Source organism: Mustela erminea, chromosome 13 (assembly GCF_009829155.1).
Source record: "Mustela erminea isolate mMusErm1 chromosome 13, mMusErm1.Pri, whole genome shotgun sequence".
NCBI lineage: Eukaryota > Metazoa > Chordata > Mammalia > Carnivora > Mustelidae > Mustela > Mustela erminea.
In genome coordinates, this window is record NC_045626.1 from 16,519,152 (window position 1) to 16,543,484 (window position 24,333).

Genomic DNA, 24,333 nt, shown 5'->3' on the forward strand with positions numbered 1-24,333 from the left:
TAGCTGGGAGGAAGAGGAAAGGGACACATCATGGCCCCATTGAGGACTCGGGGATGCCACAGCGGGGCATCCTCCTTGCATGCGAGAGGAATTATCTGGGTAATAAGGAAAATAATTCCATGTGTTGCAATTCATGTTTTAAGGGTAAAAACTGCCTGCGAATGGTGAGAAAAGCTAGAGAAATAGGAGTAAATACACCATGTATTGTGCTTACATTTCCAACACACCAAAGCGGGCAGCAGGCTGAAACAGTGGGTCTGAAGGTCAAAACACGGCGGGCGAAGAAGCCCCCTTGCTACGGAAACCATGTCTGTGTCACTGACACTAGTTCCGTAGTCTTCTGGCTACAGCAAAATCACCCCCAAAATAATACCAGTAATAATAAAACACACCAGTTTGCCTTCTGACTCTTACTTTCATCCCATTTTACAATGAGTACACAGAGCATTTCATTTCAGATCTCGCTTAGATTGGAAATAACACAAAACAAGATTTATAACAGAAATGACTCTGACTCCTTTTGTTTCCAAACTGGTGGGTCGCGGTGGTTTTTGTCCTCAAGTCATTCTGCTACACTGAAAACTTCTAATAAGAGCTGACAGTTATAGGAGCACATTTACAGAAAGCGGTCTGGTCAGCACATTAAACTTACTCAAATGATAAACACCGGAGAAAAGGTTGATAAGATAGAAGTGCAAAAGGGGACACTGCCCCATCCGGCCAGAATTAAGTTAAGCACTTAGAAGAAGAGCAGGACCAAGCAAGAGCTGGAGTCTACGGCTAGGAATATTGTGGGTGGGCGAGGGCATGGAGGTAGCCTCCCTGGTTTCCAGAAGCAACTGCCCGGGCAGAGGGTGGCTAGAAACGAGGGCTGACCGGGGCTGCTCAAGATAATTTAATACACGTGGTGTGTTGTGTTCACAATGTGCAGAAACTACACTGAGTCAGCAATCCCTGAATATGGGACCACGGCAGAAAAAGGCACCTCCGTCTGCACTCTAGGAGCTGACATGCCTAGAACCCAAGACTCCATTCTCTTCTAATTCCAATGCTCCCTGTCATTGCCAAATGCTTCTAGATCCGAGGTTATCAGCATGACAGAGCGGACAGAATAATGAACCGGCCCTTGGGCACTCCTGCCTGGAGTCCCCATTCCGCCCCTCACTGGGTATTTGTTTCTCCAACTGTACAATAAAAGGTTGATCAAAGGACCTGTAACATTCTCTGCTACGAAAACATCCTACCAACTAAGAGGTTACAGGATGCACTTCTAGTCTGTTCTTGGCTAAATTTAGTCATGATTTTACCGAGGGGTGAAGCAATGACATTCCCATACATTTTAGTATCAATTATTAACAGTTCAGTTGTTGCTCTTAAATGCTTCATGGAGAATCGGGAATCTTCTCCACCCTTCCACCCACTCCTCTTCTCCGTGTGCCCCAAAGCGGGGATTATTAGAAGCAAATAGGTCGGAATAAAAACCTCCAAGCAGGGCAGATGTACGGGTGTTACAAAGTCAAGTGCTTGTGTGGCTCCGTGTTCACAGCACAGCTCGGTTCCATGGCGGCTGGGTGGGGAAATGACTCACCCAAGATTCCTCGCCATCTCCTCTGGGAGATCAGCAGACAGGGGCAGGGTGGTCAGACCCCAGCTAAGCATGCCTGGGGTCCTGTCCCTATCCTTTGTCAAGAGTGAGAGGAATTCCAGGACTTGGACTCCGGCTGGGCCTTGCGCTAAACCATACATTTTCCAATTCCACTCTCAGCACCAGCAGGTGTGCGGAGCAAGAGGCCAGTTATGAGTAAAATGGCACCCTTGATTCCCTGTGTCAAGCATTACTTGGGTACAGATGGTCCACAGGACATTTGGAAGAGGAGTAACTGGCAAATGCCACTAAAACCTTCCTTCATCCCATTACATTCTCGAAAGTTCTGGAAAGGCTGAACGCGCACATGTGAGGAGACGGTAGAAGGAGATCAGCACGTGTGGCCACAGCTGGGATCAACAGAAGAGACCCTCTGCTGGGTTCCAACAGGCACCATTGGGAAACTCCTGGAAGGACCCATTCCAACAGCAACGGGAGTCAACATCTAAACGGGGAGGAAATCAGAGATGAAACGGAATGCTGACTGTGCTCAACCGCGATCAAGTGGTTTCCAAGGGAAAGGCTGGGTGGGGTCTTCGGAGCCTGGGCTCCACAGACAACAAACAGAAGAGATTTGCCACCTCATCCCTGACTGCTTTTACAGGTGGGCTAAGAGCCAGGATGCGTGGAAATGGAGCTGGAGAGCAGAGAGGAATCAAGCGGAATGCTGTGCTCACAAGACATCTAGTTCCCAACACAACTGAGAGTCACAGGCTGGAAGGCTCGGGGTGAGCCTAGCGATGTTATCATGGGATCTCTCCCTGAAGACACAGCAGCTACACAGGAGGTTAAAACAGCGAAACTTCCACTTCTGGGGAAAGGAAATACAAGAACCTTTCCCTATTCCTTCCAGTAAATACCACGGAAACTCCTGGGCATTATACATAAAACAGACATTAACAGACTCTGAGAAGCAGAGAGAAAAAGGCAGGCTGGCTAGGGACCTCAGGACCCTGGAACTCAGTGATGAGTTCTGTTTCTTTCTGCCTCATGTATCTCCCCCATTTGGAGCTGAAGAAACTGGCAATCTGGAAACACCAAAAGATAAGAGACAAAATAATAATAATAATGGTAATCCCCAAGAAAAGCCTGCTATCACTAGCCAAAGGACCAGGAAAGGGTCAGGCTAACAAAAGAAAAAACTTTTTAGATAATGACAGCTCCAGCCAACCACCACAGGAAACACCACAGCCCCACGCCCATCGGACCAAGTCCGGGAGCAGCCCAGACGTCCACCCTCTTCGGGCTGTAGTAAGCTGTCCCAGCACCACCGCCAGGATGGTGTCAGAGAAAGCCAGTAGGGAAGAAGGGTTTGCATCCCTACATCAAGTGACAAAGTCCTTCTACCAGCTCAAAGGTGTTTTAAGAAAAGTCCCCAAAGCAATCTCCAGGCCCAGATGGTTTCACTGAAAAATTCTATCAAATATTTAAAGAAAAATGAACATTAACTGCACAGTCTCTTCCAGAAAATAGAAGAGAACACTTCTCAATGCCTTATATAAAGCTAATTTTAACCCGTCCAAAACCCACCAAAGACAGTATAAAAAAAAGGAATATAAATGTAAAACTCTAATGCAAAATATTAGCAGATAAACTTCACCAAATATAAAAAGAATCATACAGCCTGAACAAGTGGGATTCATTCCAGGAATGCAAAAGGGATGGCTCATCCCTGAAAACTCAATATAATTTATTTCCCCAAACACTGAATCGAATAAATGAGTTCAACAAAGTCAGGGCGGTACATGATAAATATAGAAAAATTAACTGTATTTCAATATAGCAATAATGAACATGTCAACACTGAAAAACAGAATACCATTTACAATTGTTAGCAGAGAAAAAAGAGCAAAACAAGACATTTAGAGGACTCGTATGATGAAAACCACAAAACAATAAAAGGAATCAAAGATCTAAATAAACGGAGAGGGGAACCTGGGTGGCTCCGCCAGCTGAGCACGGAACTCTTGATTTTGGCTCAGGCTGTGATCTTACGGTTGTGGGACTGAGCCCCACGTCAGGCTCCGCACTCAGCATCGAGCCTGCTTGTCCCTCTTCCTCTGCTTCCCCCGACTCACGTACATATTTTCTCTCTCTCCCCACCAAATAAATAAATTTTTTAAAATCCTTTAAATAAATAAATAAATAAATAAATAAATGTTCACGAACTGAAAGACTCAACATAGTAAAGATATTGATTCTCCCCAAACTGATACAGGTTTAATGTAATTCCTATCAAAATCCCAGAAGATTTTGCAGATATAGACAAGACAATCCTAAAATTTATATGGAAAGGCAAAAAAACCAGGATTGCTAAAAATAAGTCTGAGTGTCGACTATACTTCAATTAAAGAAAAATAACTATTTTGAGAAAGAAGAATAAAGTTGGGCATACCAGTGTACTAAACTTTAAGACACTTTATGGTCACTACAGTCAAGACTGCGTGGTGCTGGTGGAGGGACAGACATGTAAATCAATAGGACAGAAGCCAGAACCCGGAAACAGCCACACACAACTACACCCAACTTAGGGGCACTTAGCTGGCTTAGTAGGCAGAGTGTGCAACTCTTGATCTTCAGTTTGTGAGTTCGAGCCCCACACTGGGCATAGAGATTACTAAAAAAATCATATATATAAGTGTGTGTATATATATAATGTGTATATATATCTATACACACACACATATATAGACACCCCCAACTGATACTCAACAAAGGTGGTAAGGCAATTCAACAGTAAAGAACCGCCTTCTGGACAAATGGTATTAGAGGAAGAAGATGTGCACAGGCAAAATAAACAACAATAAAACTCAGTGTAAATCTCATACCTTATATAAAAATGAACCCAAATGGATCATGGGCTTAAATACAAAAACTAAAACTATAAAACTTTAAGGAAAAAACACAGGAAACATTTTTAGGATCCAGAGCGAAAATTAGGCTTGACAGCAGAAGCATGAATTGTAAAAGGGACAATGGATACAATGGACTTCATTAGAATTGAAAGCATTTGCTCTGCTAAAGACCAGTTTAAGAGAAGCAAAGGCTCTGGGGCACCTGGGTGGCTCAGTCATTAAGCGTCTGCCTTCCAGACCACCATCCCGGGATCCTGGGATTGAGTCCCACATCGGGCTCCCTATTCAGAGGGAAGCCTGCTTCTCCCTCTCCCACTCCCCTTGTTTATGTTCTCTCCGTCACTGTCTCTCTCTCTCTCTCTGTCAAATAAAATTTTTTAAAAATTATTATTTAAAGAAAAAAAAAAAAAGATGCAAAGGCCCAACCAGGAGAAAAGACTCGCAACCACATACCCAGCAAAGGAGTAGTATCTAGAATACAACAAGAACTCCTAAAACTCAACAGCTAAAGGACGCAAACATTATCTAAATAGAAAATGGGCAAAAGACTTGAGATATTTCACCAGAAAGAACATCCAGAGGGCACGTGAAGAAACACATGAAGAAGGACGTTCCACATCATTAGCTACTAGGAAACTACAAATTAAAAACATGACAGTTATCACACACCTACCAAAATGGCTAAAATGGAAACCACCACCACCAAAAGCTGACAAGGGAGCAAAGAAAAGGCATCACCAGTACCCTGCCCGAGGAATATACACCAGTTCAGCTAATCTGGAAAACGGTTTCTTAAAAATATAAACGTGCAACTACCATACGACCCAGCAACTGTACATGTGGGCATTTATCCCAGCAAACTCCAACTCATGTTCACACAACCACCTGTACACAAATGTTTGCAGCCGCTTCATTCGTAATGACCCCGAATTGCAAACAGGGCAGATTGTCCTTCAAAGACCGAAAGGGAAACAACCCATGGACAACCTCCCCGGGAATCCTCCTCAGTGATTTCAAAGAACATCCTCCTGGTACCTGCCACAACCTCTGTGAGTCTCCAGGGAATTACACTGAGTACGAAAAGCCAATCCGCAAAGGTGAGACAGTATGGCCCCATTTACAAAGCACTTCTGAAATGACAATGGAATAAAAATGGAGAACAGATTAGGGGCTGCTGGGACTTAAGAAGTGGGTGGGAGTGGCTCTAAGAAGGCAATCCGAAAGATCCCTTTGGTGATGGAATATTCTGTAGGCTCAGGGCACTGATGTCAATATCCTAGTGATGACGACTGTTCTACAGTTTTGCCAAGTGTACTACTGGGGGAAACTAAATAAAGGGTATTTATTTCTTATATGAATCTAAAATTATCTCGAAATGAAAAGTTTAATTTTAAAGTCAGTGATTTGAGAAGGAAGACCCAGGACATCCGCACAAAACTCTACAGCATTATCAGACAAAATTTTCAAGCAATTATGGTAATTATAAGTAGAGGCGGGCAGCGGGTAGGAAGGGAGGCGCAGGGAGGGCAGGAGGGCGGGCAGGCAGGCAGAACAGCCCCACTGCCTGTAAGGGGTACACCTCTCTCTAGGCCTGGTGGAGTCGAACGCTGGGAGTCAATGAACGAGGGGCAGTCGTGCCAGGGCCCTGAGGTCACACCCTTAACTTTCACAACCAACGGCGGCAGCAGGGGCAGTGTGGGCACCGCTGTGAACAGTTCCCTAACTAAGACTACTCTGCAGACCTAGGGAACCCTGCCCGGCGAAGGGCTCGCTCAGTTAGTCCAAAAGAGAAAAGGAGCAGCCTGCAGGCATGGGTTGACCTTGCACCAGTTTTCTGCTCCAGAAGGAACGGTCAAAGGGGGAGGCCCCAGGGGGCTGTTACGAAAGCAAGGTAGTCCGCCCTCTCGGTCCACCGAAGACTTACCGAGAACGTGGAGGTCCAGAGAAATGGAGAGTAAGTGTTTTAATCACCTGACCGTAGTGACAAGAAAGGCAAGATGGGGTTCGGGAAAGGCCGGGCCTTGAGGGGCCTCAACTTCTACATTTTGTGAGAAGATGCCGTGTTTTAAGAGCCATTCTCAGAGAAGTAACAGTTTACGCCGGGAGATTTTTTTCTCCAGTTGAATTTAAGGTCACCAACTGTAAACGGACGGTCACGCGAACGGCAAACCGGAGAAGACGAGATGAAGAATCTTCCCGCTTCTCTTCTGCTCTTCCTGTCCTCAGGCCCCACCTCCACGACCAGCGGTGCCAGGTGCCACACCAGGTGCCCGCGACTCATGAGGACGCCCCTAGCTTCCACGACCCCTGAAGCGGGTACAGCGACATCCGTATGGATCCCACCGACGTCTCGGACTGCGGAAGGGACTCGGGGCTGGCTGGATCAAACTGAGCGCTGGTGAAGTAGCAGCCAGGGCCCCTACCCCCACGGAGAGCCATGCAGGCTGGGCTGCCGAGCGAGAGACCAGGCTGCCTGCCTGGGTCTGCAGGGGAACCCTGCTCGGGCCTAGTCCGAGAAGGTCGGGGAAGTACGCAGGGTCGCAGAGGTTCTGGGCAAGGACCCCGACAAGACAAGGGGAAGTGGGGAACAAGCAGAGTGTACCCTGGGGCACATTCAGCTCTCCAGCTGGCCGTGCCTGGACGTGCAGGCAGCTGAGGCTTGTGACTGTAAACATGAAGTGAGTGGACACTTAGCCAGGCACAGTCGAAGAAAGAAAATGCAACTGCTGGGGGACAGGAGTTGGGGGAACGCTTGGCTCGGTGTGCTTCTGGCCCCAGAGCTCATGTTATTCAGCCGTGACTCACTCCTAAACATTCCAGGTGAAACGTGTGAGCAACACTATACACCTGTCCCAGCAAAAGGCAGAAGTCAAGGTAAAACAGTCACGCACACAAGAAAAGATGTTAATTTCCCCCCAGTGTGACCCTCGTTTGGCTGCGGAGCCAGACCAGTCAGTGGAGAACAAGAGATGGAGATATCCATGGAGGAAGGGGCAGGCCTACCTCCCCGCCTACATCCCTTCTCCTTCCTCGAGAAGACGAGATCCCGAAGAGAACAGAGCCCACGGGAGGGCAGCTCAGCATGCCTGATACGGAGCAGCACACAGGATGCTGGAAGGCGGTGAGAGCCCCCGGAGCCAGGACCGCATCTGCCACGCCGCTCAGAGCACCAGCAGACCAAGAAACGAGGCAACACGACACACGCAACAGAGGGAATATCACCTTCCTGATGAAGCCGTGACAAGGTAAGAGGCCCCAGAAAGAACCCAGGCCCTGTCACCAGGATATGCTGGAAGAGCACGTCAACCCCCGCCTTCCTGAACCAGCCACACTCCCCCGAGTGTCCCACCGTCTGAGCCAAGGAAACCCAAGGCCGAGAGAATGCTCTCAAAACTCTAATTTCCACCTGCACTAAACTTAATATCCAAAGACAAACACAACAGAGGTATTCTTGGTCTTTTGACCGCCCAACTCAAAATCCCACCAAGAACTCGACTCAGGAGTCGCCCTGGAGAAACGGATCGTGACAACTGAACCCAACGCCTGGACGGCAGCATCACCCCAGCCAGCAAGATACGGAGGCAAGCGAAGGAAAGGTCAGCTCGCTGCCGGGTCTCCACAAACACAAGTGCGAGCCAGCGTGTATCAGCTCAAACTAGGACCCAGCATGTCCAATTTCACAAGTTCTCTGCTTTGGACAATAAATCGTACAGTCTCTCTAACTTCAATCTGGTTCACTGGACATATGCAGTTACTTCCATTCCAAATAAGTATCATTATCTGTAAAACGCTGCTCTATTGGCCCAAGGATGCCTCATAGAGAAAAACGACAGAAGATAAAAGGACTCACTGATGCCCACGGTGACGTGTACGTACTTCACCAACATCAACCTACACTTCACCTCCCCCCTCCCCAAAAAAAGCTGTAAAGAAATGCAAAGATATTTTCTACTCAGACAGAAACGGTTTTCCATCTGTAGCTTAAAGTCATTGTACTAAGGACTATTACTAAAGATACTTCTGGACCGACATCGTAAGTAAGCAGGCACACCATATAAGTGGGCACCAATGAAGTCTGTTTAACTGTACAAGACAGTAATTCTAAATAACATGAGGACATTTTTTTAAATCTCCAAATTGTCATTAATAACTCAACAGGTGATTTAACCTGACTTGAACATTTCATACAAAGGCATGATCCTCTCATTGGTCAGATCTCAGACTTCCTGCATATATGCCTACAATTACAAACTCATTTACCCTAAATCTGAGGTGCCATTAACTCAACTAGCACACAGTTTGTCTTTTTAAAAAAAAAAAAAATAATGGTGGCTCAGTGGGTTAAAGCCTCTGCCTTCAGCTCAGGTCATGATCCCAGGGTCCTGGTATTGGGCCCCACATCGGGCTCTCTGCTCAGCAGGGAGCCTGCTTCCCTTCCTCTCTCTCTGCCTGCCTCTCTGCCTACTTGTGATCTCTCCCTCTGTCAAATAAATACATAAAATCTTTAATTAAAAAAAAAAGCACCTTCCCTTTCAATATTGTACAACTCTATGAAAACTTTTCTCTTGCGCATCACACACACATACACACACACAGCCATCTGACTGAGCCCCTGCCCCGAAAATCGAGGACAATGTATACAGCACTCATGTCTACGGATTCGTCACCGAAACACCAAAATGTAAGGGATACTCTACTTGTCCACTCGTATCTGCAGCCTGCTGGAAGTGTGTAGCCAGCGACGTCTCGTCCTGGAAAACCTCGTTGCACTCCAGACATTTCAGACTATGCCTGCACAGCTTGGAGGGGTCCTCGTCTAGAGGCATAGCTGGAATGATGGGCGTGCTCGAGGGAGCGGATATGACGGTCCCGGTAATGCCAGACTGAATTTTCGCTACAGTGTGTGTGCTGGCCCCCACGGAGCTTGGAAGAGCGGACGATGGAGTAGAAGTATTGCTTGACGGAGAGACAATCATTTGATCAGCTGGGACTGGCTTTAAGATCAAGTGGGAGCACTGCATCACAACCCCCTTTTCCTTGTGCCCGCGGGCGTGGGAAAGGAGACTGCACTTGTTGTAAAAAACGAGGTTCTTGGTACAGTGGTTACACGTTACTTCGATGCGCACGCTGCGTCGGTCGTAGTGTTGGGTCAGGCTCTTTTCGAGGGCAAAGGAGTCCCCGCACTCCAAGCACTTGTACCCGCGGGTCGGTAACGTGATGCCTGCGTTGGCAGGAGGACTGAGGTTGGGGATGTAAACTGGGACTGGGTTGACGCTGCTCAGCACCTTGTTGAAAGCTTCCACCACGGAACTCTGCAAGGACGACACCACCTGGACCCGAGACACCTTCTTGGGTGGTTGAGAGGCCGCTGCATTGATTATTGCCTGCTTTATTTGCTGCTGAGGTTTGGTTAGCACTTGGCGGAGCTCAGAGGTGGCCTGGGCGCCCTGAGGCAGAAGGTTAAGGTTGGCGAGGTGCACAGTCTTTGGCACAAGTTTGGCGTTGGCCAGGCTGGATGCTGGCACCACAACGGTTTGCTGCTGGATGGCGTTGGCGGCTTTGATGATGGCGCTGCTGGCACTCTGAACGGAGGCAGCAGATATGACCGTGGCTTTGACCGTCGTGTTGTTAGCGAGCTTCAGATTGATGACCTGCGAGCCCGCCGTCTTCACGGCAGACACTGGGAGGAAGGCGGTTGCCACGGGCTTAATGGTGACCTGTTTGGGGGTCAACTCTGCAGGGGCGACCGCATTGGTGACCACCGCCGACTGCAGAGGTGCTCTGGGCGGGGAGGAGAGGACAGCAGCCGAAGCCGGAGCGGACAGGAGCGACGTCACAGACGCCATCACGGAACCTGCCTGCTCAGAAGGCTTTTTCCCAGAGTCAAGATCGACCTCTGGCAACACCCTTGTCACTGTTCTCTTTATTTCTCCAGAAGACGTCTTAATGGTTTTGATGCGGACTTTGGGGATTGCTGGTGTCGACCCTGCGGGAGAGGACGGTGACCCCTTGCTGCTGTTCTCACTGGAGATGCTCCGGGGACTGTCCGGCTGCTTCAGGGACGCTTTTTTTTGTCCCGTCGATGAGGCTCTGGGATTCAGGAGACTTTTCCGTGGCTCTGGGACTGTCATTCGCTTCCTTAGGTAACGGAGAGGACCCCTGGGAGTCGGCCACCGGCTCTTTGCAGGAGTCAGAAGCAGCCTTTTTAGCACTCAGGGCTGCTATCGCAGCTATACATGAGGACAGCTTGGACGATGGCTTTGACCGTGACAGGGCAACACTGCCGAGGCCCGGGTCGCTCTTCTCCGAGCTCGGCTTCCCCTCATGGGCCCGATTTTCAAGCACCTTTTCAGAGTTTTCCTTCAGCTTCTCCTCTGCTTTTCTGGCTTTAAAAGGTTCGTAAACACTCAGATTCATGGAATTTGTTTCTGTTTCTCTCTTAACAGCTCTGTTTTTATCTAAATTGCCTGCAGGAGAGATTCCAGTTTTGCTCCCGCTGTCCCCTCCCAGCGCCTTTGGCTTGTCATAGTCCTGCTGGGCAGACGACCCCGTCACCGCGTTTGACCGGAAACCAGAGCGCACGTCCTCCTTGTCTGGGGGGTCGTCCACTTCTATCTTCTCGTCGTCCTCAAACTCTTCAGCACTGGAGATGGGGCTGAACTGGCTGAACGTGGAGTCTTTCAAAGTCACCTCTGAGGTAGGCGCATCTCCTTTCAAGGACTTGGATCCATCTTTGCCGTAACTGTCGAGAGAGGACCCGGTGAGAAACCCGTTGTGTAAGCCGTTGCCAGTGGGATTGTGGCCGTCTTTCTCGGCGCCCTCAGCGGAGTCGATGTTCCGAACGTTCTTCACGATGACACTGACGCCCACGTCGGAAGAGGAGGGCGTGTGGGAGTCCTCGTCCCCGTGCGCATTCTGCTTGATGTGGCTTTCCTGGTCATCGTGCGCAGACTCGATGGCTGCTTTTGGATCGACCATATCTGGGATGTCAAATGCTGCCAGGAGGTCATCAAAGTCTGGGGTCTTCATATCCCCCATGGTCATGAATTTGATCAAACGTTCTGTCAAACGAACAGAAATAATTCCATCAGCAAGGAACACTCTATAATGATGAGAGACACATCCCTCTAGGACTTACACAGTGATGATCAGCAAGAACGAGCGGGTTGGTAATTGCGCTTCCGAAAACTAGGAAACTCTGAGTGGACCAACACCCAGAGAACACGTACAAAGCCTTGGTAATTACAGCTTCAAACCAATTTCCCCAAAATGCTGCGTGGCATTACCAGCACGGCGGCTCTCAAACAAGAATGAAGTTCACTAGCACAGGTACAGCACAAAATTTGTCCTTTACCACTGGATTCATCACACAGTTTTCACAAAAAGCTACTCCCAAACCTATTTTAATCTCTACAGCACTCAATTCCACTGGCACAATGTGCGCGATTATGGTCACCATCACATTTGGCCTATCCCATTAAAGGGAATAGATGACAATCAAAAGACCAATTACAGATTTCAATTCACCCACACAACATATGAGCATCCCAGCCCACCAGGGGCTATCTGCTGCTAATAAAGTTTGGCCCGAGATTTAAAAAAGAAAAAAAAATTCCTAAGAAGCTTTTTTAATCAGTTTTTATCAAATCCTAATTTTCTCTATTATGTTTGGGGAAAGATTTTTAAAAAAAAGGCTAGCATCCCTTCCTTCTCCCTCCTCGGTTTAGTGCTTTCAGTGCTGAAGGTAACGTAAGGTCATCTCCTAACTGCCACTCCACTGGCACAGATGTTGTCCAGCCGACTGTGGCTGCCGGGCCATGGCCCTGTGGCTGACGCTGCCCTCGGCGTGTACACGTGGACCCGAGGGCATGGCAGAGCCTGGGAGAGGGCAGGCCTTCTCCTCTGCACTGGGGCCAGATTGGGGTGGGTCACATTCTGTGAAGTGCTCCCATTAATGTCAGCAAACTCCTGGGCGGTAAAAGGACAAGCATTTTAGGAGAAAGGATGGTCATACCCATGGCTAAAGATGAATGATTATAAACGCATGAAATGCTTGGAGTCTTTAAAGGGTACCCTTCACCCCATCTGCAGAGGACACAGGATCGTAGAGATCGTAAGAGAAGCTCCACTACCAGAGAGATCCCTCTTCCTGCCTGAACCTCAGAGCACTCTGTTTCTATGACCTTCTGGTGTGTAGCCCAGCACGTGTGTGTACTTGTCTCTTCATACCTACTGATCTGTCAGCTGACTGAAGATGGCAATGTCTCGCTCATCTCTGCACCAGAAATGCCACATGACTAACACACCACGAGCCAGGGGCCAGCACACTGGACTGATCAGAAAGATAGGCCCAGGCCCAGATCTGTCACTCCCTAGCTCTGGGACCCTCAGGAAAGGAGGGAACCTTTGGACCTATTCCTTCTTTCTGCTGTGGAGGGAGGCAAGCAGTCAAGAAAAGAAGGAAAACAGGAAGCAAAGTTCAATGTCAGAAGGGAAGAGGGTTGCAGCTGATTTTAGGCAACTTTCAATGCAAGAATCAGCCTAACTGATCTAAATGCATTTATTCCTAAGGCTCTTTCATCTTCAATACTTACTACTGTTTCTCCTTTGAAGTTATTTATTTATTTATTTATTTGACAGAGAGAGATCACAAGTAAGCAGAGAGGCAGGCAGGGAGGGGTAGGGGGGAGGAGGCGGGCTCCCTGCTGAGCAGAGAGCAGGATGTGGGGCTCGATCCCAGGACCCTGAGATCATGACCCAAGCCAAAGGCAGAGGCTTAACCCACTGAGCCACCCAGGCGGGACCCCCCCCCTGCTTTTTTTTTAAGATTTTTAAAATTTATTTTGTTCCTTCTTTAAATCTTCTTTAAATCACTGAGAAATTGTCCTCCACATTCTACCAAAGTATTTAATGATTTTTCTTTTGGTACGAAATGCAAGAGATCATGCATTCCTTTTCTTTTTTTTTTTTTTAAGATTTTATTTATTTCTTTGAGAGAGAGAGAGGCACAAGCCGGGAGAAGGGGCAGAGGGAGCAGAAAAAGGAGACTCCCCACTAAGCTGAGAGTCGGACGGGGCTCATCCCAGAACCCTGGGATCATGACCTGAACGGAAGGCAGACGCTTAACCGACTGAGTCACCCAGGTGCCCTAATCACGCATTCCTAACAAAACCTACATGGGGGCAAGGCAGACTTCCTACTGAGATGACAACAGGCATACCACTGAAAACACAGAAACCTCAAGCCCATCAGTAGGCGCTAACACACCCTCCTTGGCTTACTCACGGACTTCGGGACACATCCCAACGCTGCTCATTATCTGGGTGGAAAACTATGACTGAAGAAGAAATTAGCAGGCTTGGTTCAACAGGAGCCATAGAACAAATCACCTTCCATTCATGTTTGTCCTGGTCAATACAGGACTGAAGAAGTCACATATGCCTTTCTCTACATGGTCTGCTTGGAGAGAAAACACCCCAGGCCACCCTTCTCAGACGGATGCCTGCGGGACACACAGGGAATACTGTATCCTCAGCATCAAACTACAGCCCCGAGAAAACATCAACACTTCTAAGTTGATACTGTTATGAAAATATCTATGACAAGTCATACTCAGTGCAATTCTGTGATTATGATTTTCTTTCTAGAATGAAATTGAACATTTAAACTGCAGAATACAGGGAATGAAAAATCCATCTGCAAGATAATTCCCACGCAGGAGTCCACCCACTTAGGAATAATCCCAGAATGTCACTATATTTATTTTTAAGCAGCAAATGGCAATTGTAAGTGAAAACTCATGATAAAATTACCATTAAGGGGGCACCTGGGTGGCTCAGTAGGTTAGGCGTCTGCCTTTGGTTCAGGTCATGACCTCGGGGTCCTGGGATACAGCCCCACGTTGGGCTCCCTGCTAAGCGGGGTGTCTGCTTCTCCCTCTCCCTCTGCCCTTCCTCATGCTCGTGCATGCACACACGCTCTCTCTCCCCCTCTCTCTCAAATAAACAAAATTTTTAAGAAATAAACAAAAACTAAAAAATAAAATAAAATAAAATAATCATTAGCAAAGCACCCAGCCCCTGTGGTTGATCTCTACCAAGCACGCTGACCGAAGTGTAGAGATCATGGTTTTTAGAGAACTTAAGACAAAGAATCACCAACTCCCACCAGAGCAGAAACAGTCTGAAGAGAGTTGAAACACTGCGTAGTGTTTCTTTAAGCCACCACTTATCCAAAGCTTGGACCCACGCTCTAGACGTCCCAGGGAGTGGACAGGCTCTGTCCTCTCTCCATCCTTTCTTTACGGTGACACCGGATTTATGTCATGTGCCCTCTCCTTAGACCAAAAAACATCATCCAGTTTCCCATCATTCATTCCCGAGGGCAGTCGGTTCAGGAACAAAAAGAACATAAAAGGCCATTCAAAGACTCCCAGGTGGTAGGCCCAGGACACACAATTCCAACAGATGATAAAAGGTCTCCCGTAGAACAAAGCCTGCTTTGCAAGTGACAGCTTGGATCTGCAATGTGACTGGCACCCACGCGAAAGCACCCGTGGGAGATTAACACGTGAACCTCATCTTCCTCTCCTGCTGACACGAGGGCCCTGCTGTCCCACCCACACGCAGGGATGTCCACGCTACCGCACAGCGTTCTGTCACTCGGTCAGTGGCAGGACAGTGTCCACCACGCCGCCCACGTCTTTTCCTGCCACCTCACCACCCCCACCCAGCCAAAGCAGAGTGAAGGCTTGGAACACACCAGAGAGGATCCCCAAAGCCTGCGAATGTCCCCAGGGGTTGAGAGGACATTCGCCACGCAGGAGCAACTCTCCCTCGAACCGTGGGTGCACTCCCCGCTCTTCCGTCCCTCTTGTCACCTAAGATTTATACTTTCTCGGCAGGAAGGGGGTGGACTTGAGGGCGAAATCATGGGACCTTCTGAAGAGCACTGGGGTGATGGCAACTTAGTGGAGGTTTCAAAAACTCTGAATCAGCCCCGCTGGTTCACCTGAAGGAATCCAGATGTGAAAGTCACAGACACAGGACAGGCATGAAAACCGGAGTGCAAAGCCCAGCACGTGCACACGGCACTGGCACTGCCTGGAACCTAACATCACGGGCGGAAGGACCCGCGTCTGCAGGGCTACAGAACCAATGTACGGAACACCGCTCTCTGTAACTTCACACTTCTTACTTGGTTTCCGGAAATGTTTGTCATCCTCACAATCCCACTACCTATCCCCTGCTCCCTTCCAGCATTCTGGAAGGCAAGAGCAAATTCTCCACTTGGGGGAACAGAATGTTTAACTCCCACTTCATTTCCCAGTTATATCAGGTACAAAGAGAAATGTTTATGTTTAAAAGTTTTCTCTCCATTTTTCATCCTGGTCCCGAAGAACCACTGTGTTGAAAACATTACAGAAATAAATTTCAGTCTTTTCTTTTAAAGATAATGGACAGGGGTGCCTGGGTGGCTCCGTAGTTAAGCGTCTGCCTTCGGCTCAGGTCATGATCGCAGGGTCCTGGGATGGAGCCCCGCACCGGGCTCTCTGCTTCTCCCTCTCCCACTACCCCCTGCTTCTGTTCCCTCTCTGTGTCTCTGTCAAAAAAAAATTAATAAAATCTTTTTTAAAAATTTTTTAAATTAAAAAAATAAAAGATAATGGACAGGGAACTTGCTTGAGCATCTCTTTCATTGGACAGCTTGGTCTTCAGACAGAATTACCTTTAGTTGTTGTAATAATGTCTTCTATTTCATGCGTATTCCATAAAACATACCTTCCTTCAAAGGCACCAACAGTCTTTTAATTTAAAACTAAACCCCATATAAATAACCTAGGATTCACTAATAGCATTTGTGCCTAATGCAGAATGTCCTTTTACCCACTGGAAATACTGGGGAGGGGGGAATGCTAGGCCTATTTACAGAAATGGAAACTAAAAGAACTCGAGTCTGTCATGTGATCGCTTTATTCTCTCCTATGACATGGACAAGACACTTCCTTTCTTACCAAAGCCTCTTAAAATTATAGAAAGCTATTTCGTCTTTGTTGGCCAAAGTCGAGAGTTATCAGGTCCAAGAAAAATTTAAGAAAAACCTATTCACCCTTCATCGTCCTTCGTACACTTTGTGATGAAAGAGACCGCTCTTCCGGGACCTGTTTTCCAGTTTCATACTTGAGACCAGCGGCGTAAAAGGCTCAGGCATCACTTAGCCGGGGAGTGCTAACTTCAGATCACCCCGGGACGTCCGCCTGCCTGTGCCTGACCCAGCCTACATCCAGGTCTGACCCGGCCCCCGTTCTGCATCCAAAATGACCATGCAAAGGCCAATCTGGACAGCAAACACATCAAATCCACCATTTAAGTGGAGAAACTAACATTTTAATGTCATGAAAACCAATAAACTCTAAATCATAATAATCCTAAAGAAAACCATAGTACACACTGACCACCTTGACAGTCTTCCACAAACTTCCCGAAGAACAACTGTGATAACAGAAGCCCTGTTATTCTTCTGGGGGACTATGTTCGTCACTATTTTCTAGCACCGTCTGGACACCGAAGCCCATTCTGAAGAAATCACTCACTGAGTAATGAACATAACTCATACTTCTAACCTCCTTGTCTTTCCTTCAAATATAAAATGTTTTTGTTTTTCCTTTTTTTGAATGTAGTCTCCACACACAGCATGAAGCCCCAAAGCAAGGCTAGCTCACGACCTTGAGATCAAGAGTCGGTTGAGCATCTGACTCTTGATTTCCGATCAGGTCATGACCGAGCCCCGCATCAGGCTCCACTCAGCAGGGGGTCGGCGTGGGATTCTCTCTCTCTCTCTCTCCCCCTCCCCCCCCCCCCTTTGCTTGGTCTCTTTCTCCACCCACCAATAAATAAATAAATTTAAAAAAAAAAAAAGACATTTTGCACACAGGATGAAGAGAACAGAATATACATTTTGCTAATTCCATGTGAATTAATAAGAAATTAGTAAATATAGTTGCTATTTATCCATAATAGATTTACTTGTTTCACTAAATGCTCCTATTCATCTTGGTATGATCCTTGTATCAATTCTCAATAATGCAGATACTTTGGCCAAGGTAGGGTGTCCTTTTTCAGTTAATACTTAGCATTCCTGGGGCTCCTGGGTGGCTCAGTGGGTTAATCCTCTGCCTTCAGCTCAGGTCATGATCTCAGGGTCCTGGGATCTAGCCTCGGATCGGGCTCTCTGCTCAGCAGGGAGCCTACTTCCTCCTCTCTCTCTGCCTGCCTCTCTGCCTACTTGTGATCTGTCAAATAGATAAATAAATATTTAAAAAAAGAAACTTAGTGTTCCTGATATGAAATATAACTGATGGGAAAGTTCAAGCCCCTTCTTGGAAATACAAACACAGCACCACAGTATTCAGGGCACAACCTTGAGAGACACAAGAATACCAGCCCTTCCCTGTGGTTTTTCTATGTACTGCCCTCAAGGCAATACACACGGGCTCCTCCCTGCCCTCGAGGCCCCTCCACTCTCCTCAGCCTTTCAGGAGAAGCCAGCAGAGCATCCTGCCACATGAGCAAAGGGTCTCTACAAACCTCAGCCCTTCCAGAAGCTCAACTTGCAATTTTTGGCCTATTTCCCATGGCACCGCGCCTGAGGAAGGTCCCCCTTAGATCCAAACTCTCAAAGCGCAGCCATCTTGAGCTCCTTTGCTTTTCCCACGGAGGTTCTCCAGTGGCCAGGAGAAAGAACTTCTAGTGAAGACTGCAGATCCCTATTCTTTATCCCCGCCCCTGGGGAACCCCAGTCTCCCCTGGCTCCAGGAAGCTCTCTTCCACATTGCTGACTCCCACGCTGCCAGCGGTTCCTAACCTTCCTTCTTACCTGCTTCATACCACCTTCTCCCTGCCGTCAGCTTCAGAGACGGCGGGCATCAGGCGAGACCTCTCCTAGAGCCCTGCCTACCTTCTGACCTTTCCCCCTCCCGCACAGCTGGCCATCGCAAGCCAGTCCTCCAAACCCACTGCGAGCTGGCCGCCCCCCTCTCCTGCCCTCTCGACCACGCCTGTCATCTCTACCTGCTGGCATAAAGAGGCTAATCTTAGCCCGCAGACCCTACTGTCAGTGCCCTGTCTCGTGGGCACGCTGCTTCCAGGCAAGTGCTCAACAGCTGGGACAAATTAGGGACCTCTAGCTCCGTCCCGGCCCCTCTGCAATCCACTCCTGAGACCACCGCTAAAATCCAGGCTGTAGGAAGGCATCTGGAGGTGGAGGAACTGTTCTGTATCACCATTTCTGGGGTGGATCCGTATTTCTTTGTATTCGTGGAGACTCAAAGAATTTACTCCATGTAAAGAGGGGTGGAGACGACCAGGAATAATGGGAGGCCCAAAATGTAGAGCAACAGTAACAAAGGACCGAAGTCCGTCACCGCCAACAGTATCAGCGTGTGGGAGGAGGACGAAGAAAGAACTCGCTGAAGCCCCGAGAAAACACAATCCTGACCGTATGCTGTAAGGCCGCAGAGGAGGGAAACGTGCACATACTCTCTCCTCCGCTTAGTACAAAAACTGCCGAATCAGAGTAAGGTCTGCGGTCTCGTGAGCAGCAGTGTACCGGGGATAACTGCTTCCCTGTGATGACGGTGCCTTAATGACGCAGGGTGGTCTGGGACAGCAGGGTAAAGGGTTCCTGGAAACTCCCCGTGGTATCTTTGCAACTCTTCTGTAAGTTATAGTAATTTCAAAACAGCTAAATGACGACAGTACTATCATTTAGTCGTGTACAGCTACTAAACAAAAATCAAGCAAGCGCCTCGCGGCTGGAAAACGCTCCGTACCACGACCCCGTCCCGTGGCCTGCGTCCTCTCCCGCCGCCGTGGTCTTACAGCAGAATTCCATGCCCCAGGCAACCTTGCCTCTCGTGAACCCCACAGCACCACCAGGAGCCCACCAGACTTCTCCTGACTCCCTGGCTCTCCCCTCCCCCCGCCTGGGTCCTGTCTGACTCTATACTTCCCTGTGTCCAAGGGCAGCGGCAGCAACTCCTACGGTCCCCACCACCCGCCCGTTCACAGAACTCAGGCACTTCCGCATTCAGCCTAATCCTACCTGCAGAGCCACCTTTCCCACCTGCCTGCTTCGTGCTCCACTTGGCTCCAACTGCGTGGCAAAGTTAACCTAAAGCCCTCATGTTCCTCCCAACCTGTTCCTCCTGAGCCCTGTCCGGGTTATGTCGATGATTTTCACCTTTTCTGTGAAAACATGAAAAGCCCTCAGGCAGCATTTCACAAGCAATGAAACAGACGTGACTTCTGTAGGATCTTATTAGGCTTCTCGCCAACACAAGGCTGAAATACACATAGTAAATGCTGGTTTTTCTACACAGGAACAGACTCCTTGCAGCAGGATAGCTAATTATCATGCTAATGAATTATTCTAAATCTCTGAAAAGTCCCCAAATTCTGATCTAACCAAAGGTCCTTTTTTTCTGATCCATGAATACAAATGCCAAAATGATTTCCCAAAAGGATATACCAATTTCTGTTGCTGCCTTTATGCATTAAAAAGGAGTTATTTTAAGCTCAATCTGCCTCTCAACTTCATAAATATTTATTAGCAAATATCTAAGGCAGCAAAAAGATAACTTATTACATACTGATTTCTACACTATTGGTTATCAGAAAGTTTGAAACTTTTCCCACGTGTTTTGCTTATCTGTTGTAAGAGAAGTATTTGTTCACTGAATAATGAATGGGTGCAGAGGGAGATGATGAATATCCTATTTACTTCTTTCTGCTGCTCTACGAGGTAACTTACCAACCTATGCTCTTGTCGCTTAGCGAATAATAATCAGGAAAAGCACACAAAACCCATCCATACAGTTTCCTAAAATAAATTAGTTTCTATGGACAAACCCTGATGAAGAGAAGGAGCATTCAACATCGCAGCTACACAACACCTGCAGACCACAGGTGGGAGGGCACAGTGCCTCCCTCCAGCTCTGACTTCCTCGTGCCAGAAAATTTTCCACCTAAAAAATGAGGGTAACAGTATATACCCAGCCCCAGGGATACAGGAAGGACTGGGTACTTAATGATTATTTGAGAGAGGGCACTGTCAAAGTCAAACACACAGCACAAAAAAGCACAGAAAGGACCCGATTCAAACAAGGAGTGGCCACTGGTCAGAGAATTTCAAGGAACGTTCCTCCTCCTGTCACCCCACAACCAGTTGGGAGATCTATACCCAGGGCCAGGACCCCTTCCTGGCCAAGCATTCAGGACCGCGTTGTGGAGAATAGTTTGTGATTATTAACCTTCCTTCTCACAGGGTTTGAGCAAGAGAAGGAACCAGCTAAGTGGACAGCACTCTCGGGTGGGGAGGCTGGCCCTGAGGGGCCGGGGGGATGGGAGATCCCACACAGAGCCCACTGGCTGGGCTGTGAGCCTCGGTCAGGGTCAGAGTTAGAGACTGGGGCACAAATCAAACCCACCAGGTCAAAACCATGGTGGTAGACAGAAGAGATGCCCAGACAGAGACGGCACGGCACCGTCCTCATCAGAGCCCACCTGCTCCCGAAGGCCCCCAAAATCATAGCAGAACTACAGTTCATCCGGACACAGCACCTCACAGTTTGCACAACTTCCCACCAACAGCCGCTCTCCCCTGAAGATGGATGGAACGTTGGCAAAGGTCACACCTAAGAGATGGGGCTTCTCGAAATCCTCAGAACCCCTGCAAACAAGGTTTTCCCAGGGGAGCCCCAAGAATTGTAGAACACTCTTAAGTTCTGAATCTTGGTTAATTAAAAAAAAAAATCAATCAATAATTAATGTGATCTGAGGAACAGAAAAGAAAATAACGTATACCTCCATCTGTTTCGAGATTCACACTCAACAAGAAAGTGGTTCTCATACAGGATTTCCCATGAAGGGCAAATATAGAAGAAATTACATCCTGAAGATGTGAATTTTCATACTGTTCCAGTCGCCTACACTTTGCTTTCATCTCCTCCATTTAACTCTGTCACTACCCTTGGCAGTCCCCGTCATCAAAGCCACACTGTAAATTGGGAAAGGCAGATGCAACCCTCCAGTTCCCAAGTCCATTTTATTTCATCTATTTGTTTTGCTTTCATAAAACCAAATGCTCAAAATTTAACGTTAATGAGTTTTTAACTATCTCCCGAAGGCTCACAAATCTGTAAAAATTCTTGAGAAGTGTAATAAAAGATACAAATTGCAGACCAAAAATATCATCGACCCAAATTCAATCCTGTTTGCCAGATGCCTGTTCAGTGTCAATACTGAAACACAGGCCACAGAAAAAAGCTGCTTAACTCCCCACCCAAGAAATAATAATTTTTTTTAAAAGAGCTTATTTATTTTAGAGAGCATGAGAGAGCGTGTACATCTGTGTGTATGCTCGCGAGCAGGAGATGCACAGGGAGGAGGAGGGGGGAGAATCCCAAGCCAACTGTGCTCAGCTCGATCCCACAACCCGATCCCAATCAGGGCCGAAATCCAGAGTCAGACACTCAAGCGACTGAGGCGCCCCAGAATGTAATTTTGTACTGATGTAGTCTTCTAAAAGTCTGACAGCTAGGGGCACCTGGACGGCTCAGTCATTAAGCATCTGCCTTCAGCTCAGGTCATGACCCTGGGGTCCTGGGATGAGTCCCATATGGGCTCCCAGCTCAGCGGGGAATCTGCCTCTTCCTGCTCCCACTGCCTGCTGCTCTCCCTGATTGTGTTCTCTCTCTGCCAAATACACAAACAAAACTCTAAAAAAAATCTGACAGCTAGACAAAAACCATATCCTAGCAGTCTTACAGAAAGATTCGCAAAGTGAAGAAGAAAATGAGTCATGCCAGAAGGTGAGCCCAGCGCTGGTGCAGATGCCTGGCCAAGACTGAAAGTGGGGACAGCAGCACACGAATCACGGTTTCTGACACATTCCCCACTAAAAGGAACCAGGGTCCCTTGGAGAACGGGCTGATTCTAGGTTCAGGCAGGAAATACACAACAGGGGCCTGGAGCACCTAGTGCTGGTAAGGAAACGAGGGCCCGAACGACACGACGACATTGACAAGGACACACAGGTCAACTAAAAGAGTGGGCCATGGCCAGAGCTGGTGCGACTCGGGCAACAAACAAAGCAGTGCTGGATTATAACCCAAAGTATAAAATAAAAGCCCGTGAGCCCCCGATGACACAAAGGACTAAAGGTCTCAACGGGACACCGCAGGTAAACCTCCCGCACAGGGGCATTCTGAGTGACCACCCTGGCGCCCCCCTCTTCTGCAGGGGAAGAGGATTCCCAGCTCCTGAAGTGACTTTCTTCCAAAGAGGACAGTGCGGAAAGGGAAAGAAAAGAGTAACTTCCGGTGGCGAAGCCTGACAACCCCTCTCTGAGCCAGATGACCAGGGTCGGCATCCAAAGTGGTAACTGGCAGGTAGAGCAGGTCCCGCGCTGATGTGGAGGAGAACAGCGCGTTACCCCAGAAACAGGCTTCCTCAGTCCAAGCACGAGAAAGACGCTGCACAAAGCCCAGCCGCTGCCCACTCTGCAAACCACCGACCTCCCCTCCTCCGAAGCACGGGGTCATGGCACACAAGCAAGTCTGAGAAAGCATCACAGCCAGGAGAAGGGTATGGAGATGTAGCAACCAAATGTAACCTTACATCCCGCATGGGATGCCAGAACAGAACAGGACATCGGGTAAAAAATGGAGGAAATCTAAAGAAATCACAGGCTTCGGTTAGTTTGTTTTTTATAAGTGAGTAAGACGGGAGCCTGGGTGGCTCAGTCAGTTAAGCACCTGCCTTCGGCTCAGGTCATGATCTCAGGGGTTCTGGCATCCTGGGGTTCTGGGATGGAGCCCCTCATCAGGCTTCCGAGCTCAGAGGGCAGTCTGCTTCTCCCTCTCCCTCCGCTCCTTCCCCCTGCTCATTCTCTCTCTCTCTATCAAATAAATAAGTAATTTTTTTAAAAAATTATTTGACAGACAGAGATCACAAGTAGGCAGAGAGGCAGGCAGAGAGAGAGAAAGGAGGAAGCAGGCTCCCCGCTGAGCGGAGAGCCCGATGCGGGGCTCGATCCCAGGACCCTGAGATCATGACCTGAGCCGAAGGCAGAGGCTTTAATCCACTGAGCCACCCAGGCACCCTAAATAAATAAATTTTTAAAAACTAAATAAAGAAAAGCAAGAAAGAGATGATGAACAGCTAGCCAAGAGGGTGGAGGGCACGAAACGTGAAGAGGGCCGGGGACAGCAGTCCCTGGACAAAGGCCACACGTGGGTGGGCCAACAGCATTAGAAACAAGGTATTCCTAAAATGTTGACGGCACAGCTCTCTGTATGGGGAGATTAATTTTCCCTTTTATCCTCTTACCAATAAGCTGCCTCAAGGTCAGCCACTGACAAATCAAAATGACTTAACTTTTTTTTTTTTTAAATTGGGACACCTGGGTGGCTCAGTCTTTAAGCATCTGCCTTTGGCTCTGGTCACGATCCCAGGATCCTGGTATCAAGCCCCGCATCAGGTCTGGGCTCAGGCCATGACCTCAGGGTCATGAGATCCCTCCCAGCATCTGGCTCTGCACTGGGCATGGAGCCTGCTTGAGATTCTGTCTCTCTCCCTCTTCCTAGGCCCCTCCCCCGCCCTTAAAAATAAAGTTCCTCCTAAATAAAGGTTTGGACATACAGGTCACATGGAAATAAATGAATTGTTTATGCCTCTCACTAATATTTAGGTATCTTCTAACAAAGCTGGCCTTTCCTTCCACGATAACACTGTAAATGGGATCTGCCATCCAAACTTTAGCAGCCATAAACAG

The 24,333-nt window shown here is 48.2% G+C and overlaps 1 protein-coding gene across 1 annotated transcript in view; it reads right to left on the minus strand.

The window, feature by feature from the left end:
* ZNF532 (zinc finger protein 532) overlaps window positions 1-24,333 on the minus strand; it is a 103,812-nt gene that overhangs the window by 46,401 nt on the left and 33,078 nt on the right. Inside the window, 2 exon segments of the mRNA XM_032309069.1 lie at window positions 9,198-10,571; window positions 10,573-11,561. Of these exon segments, the coding sequence (XP_032164960.1) occupies window positions 9,198-10,571; window positions 10,573-11,561 (2,363 nt within the window).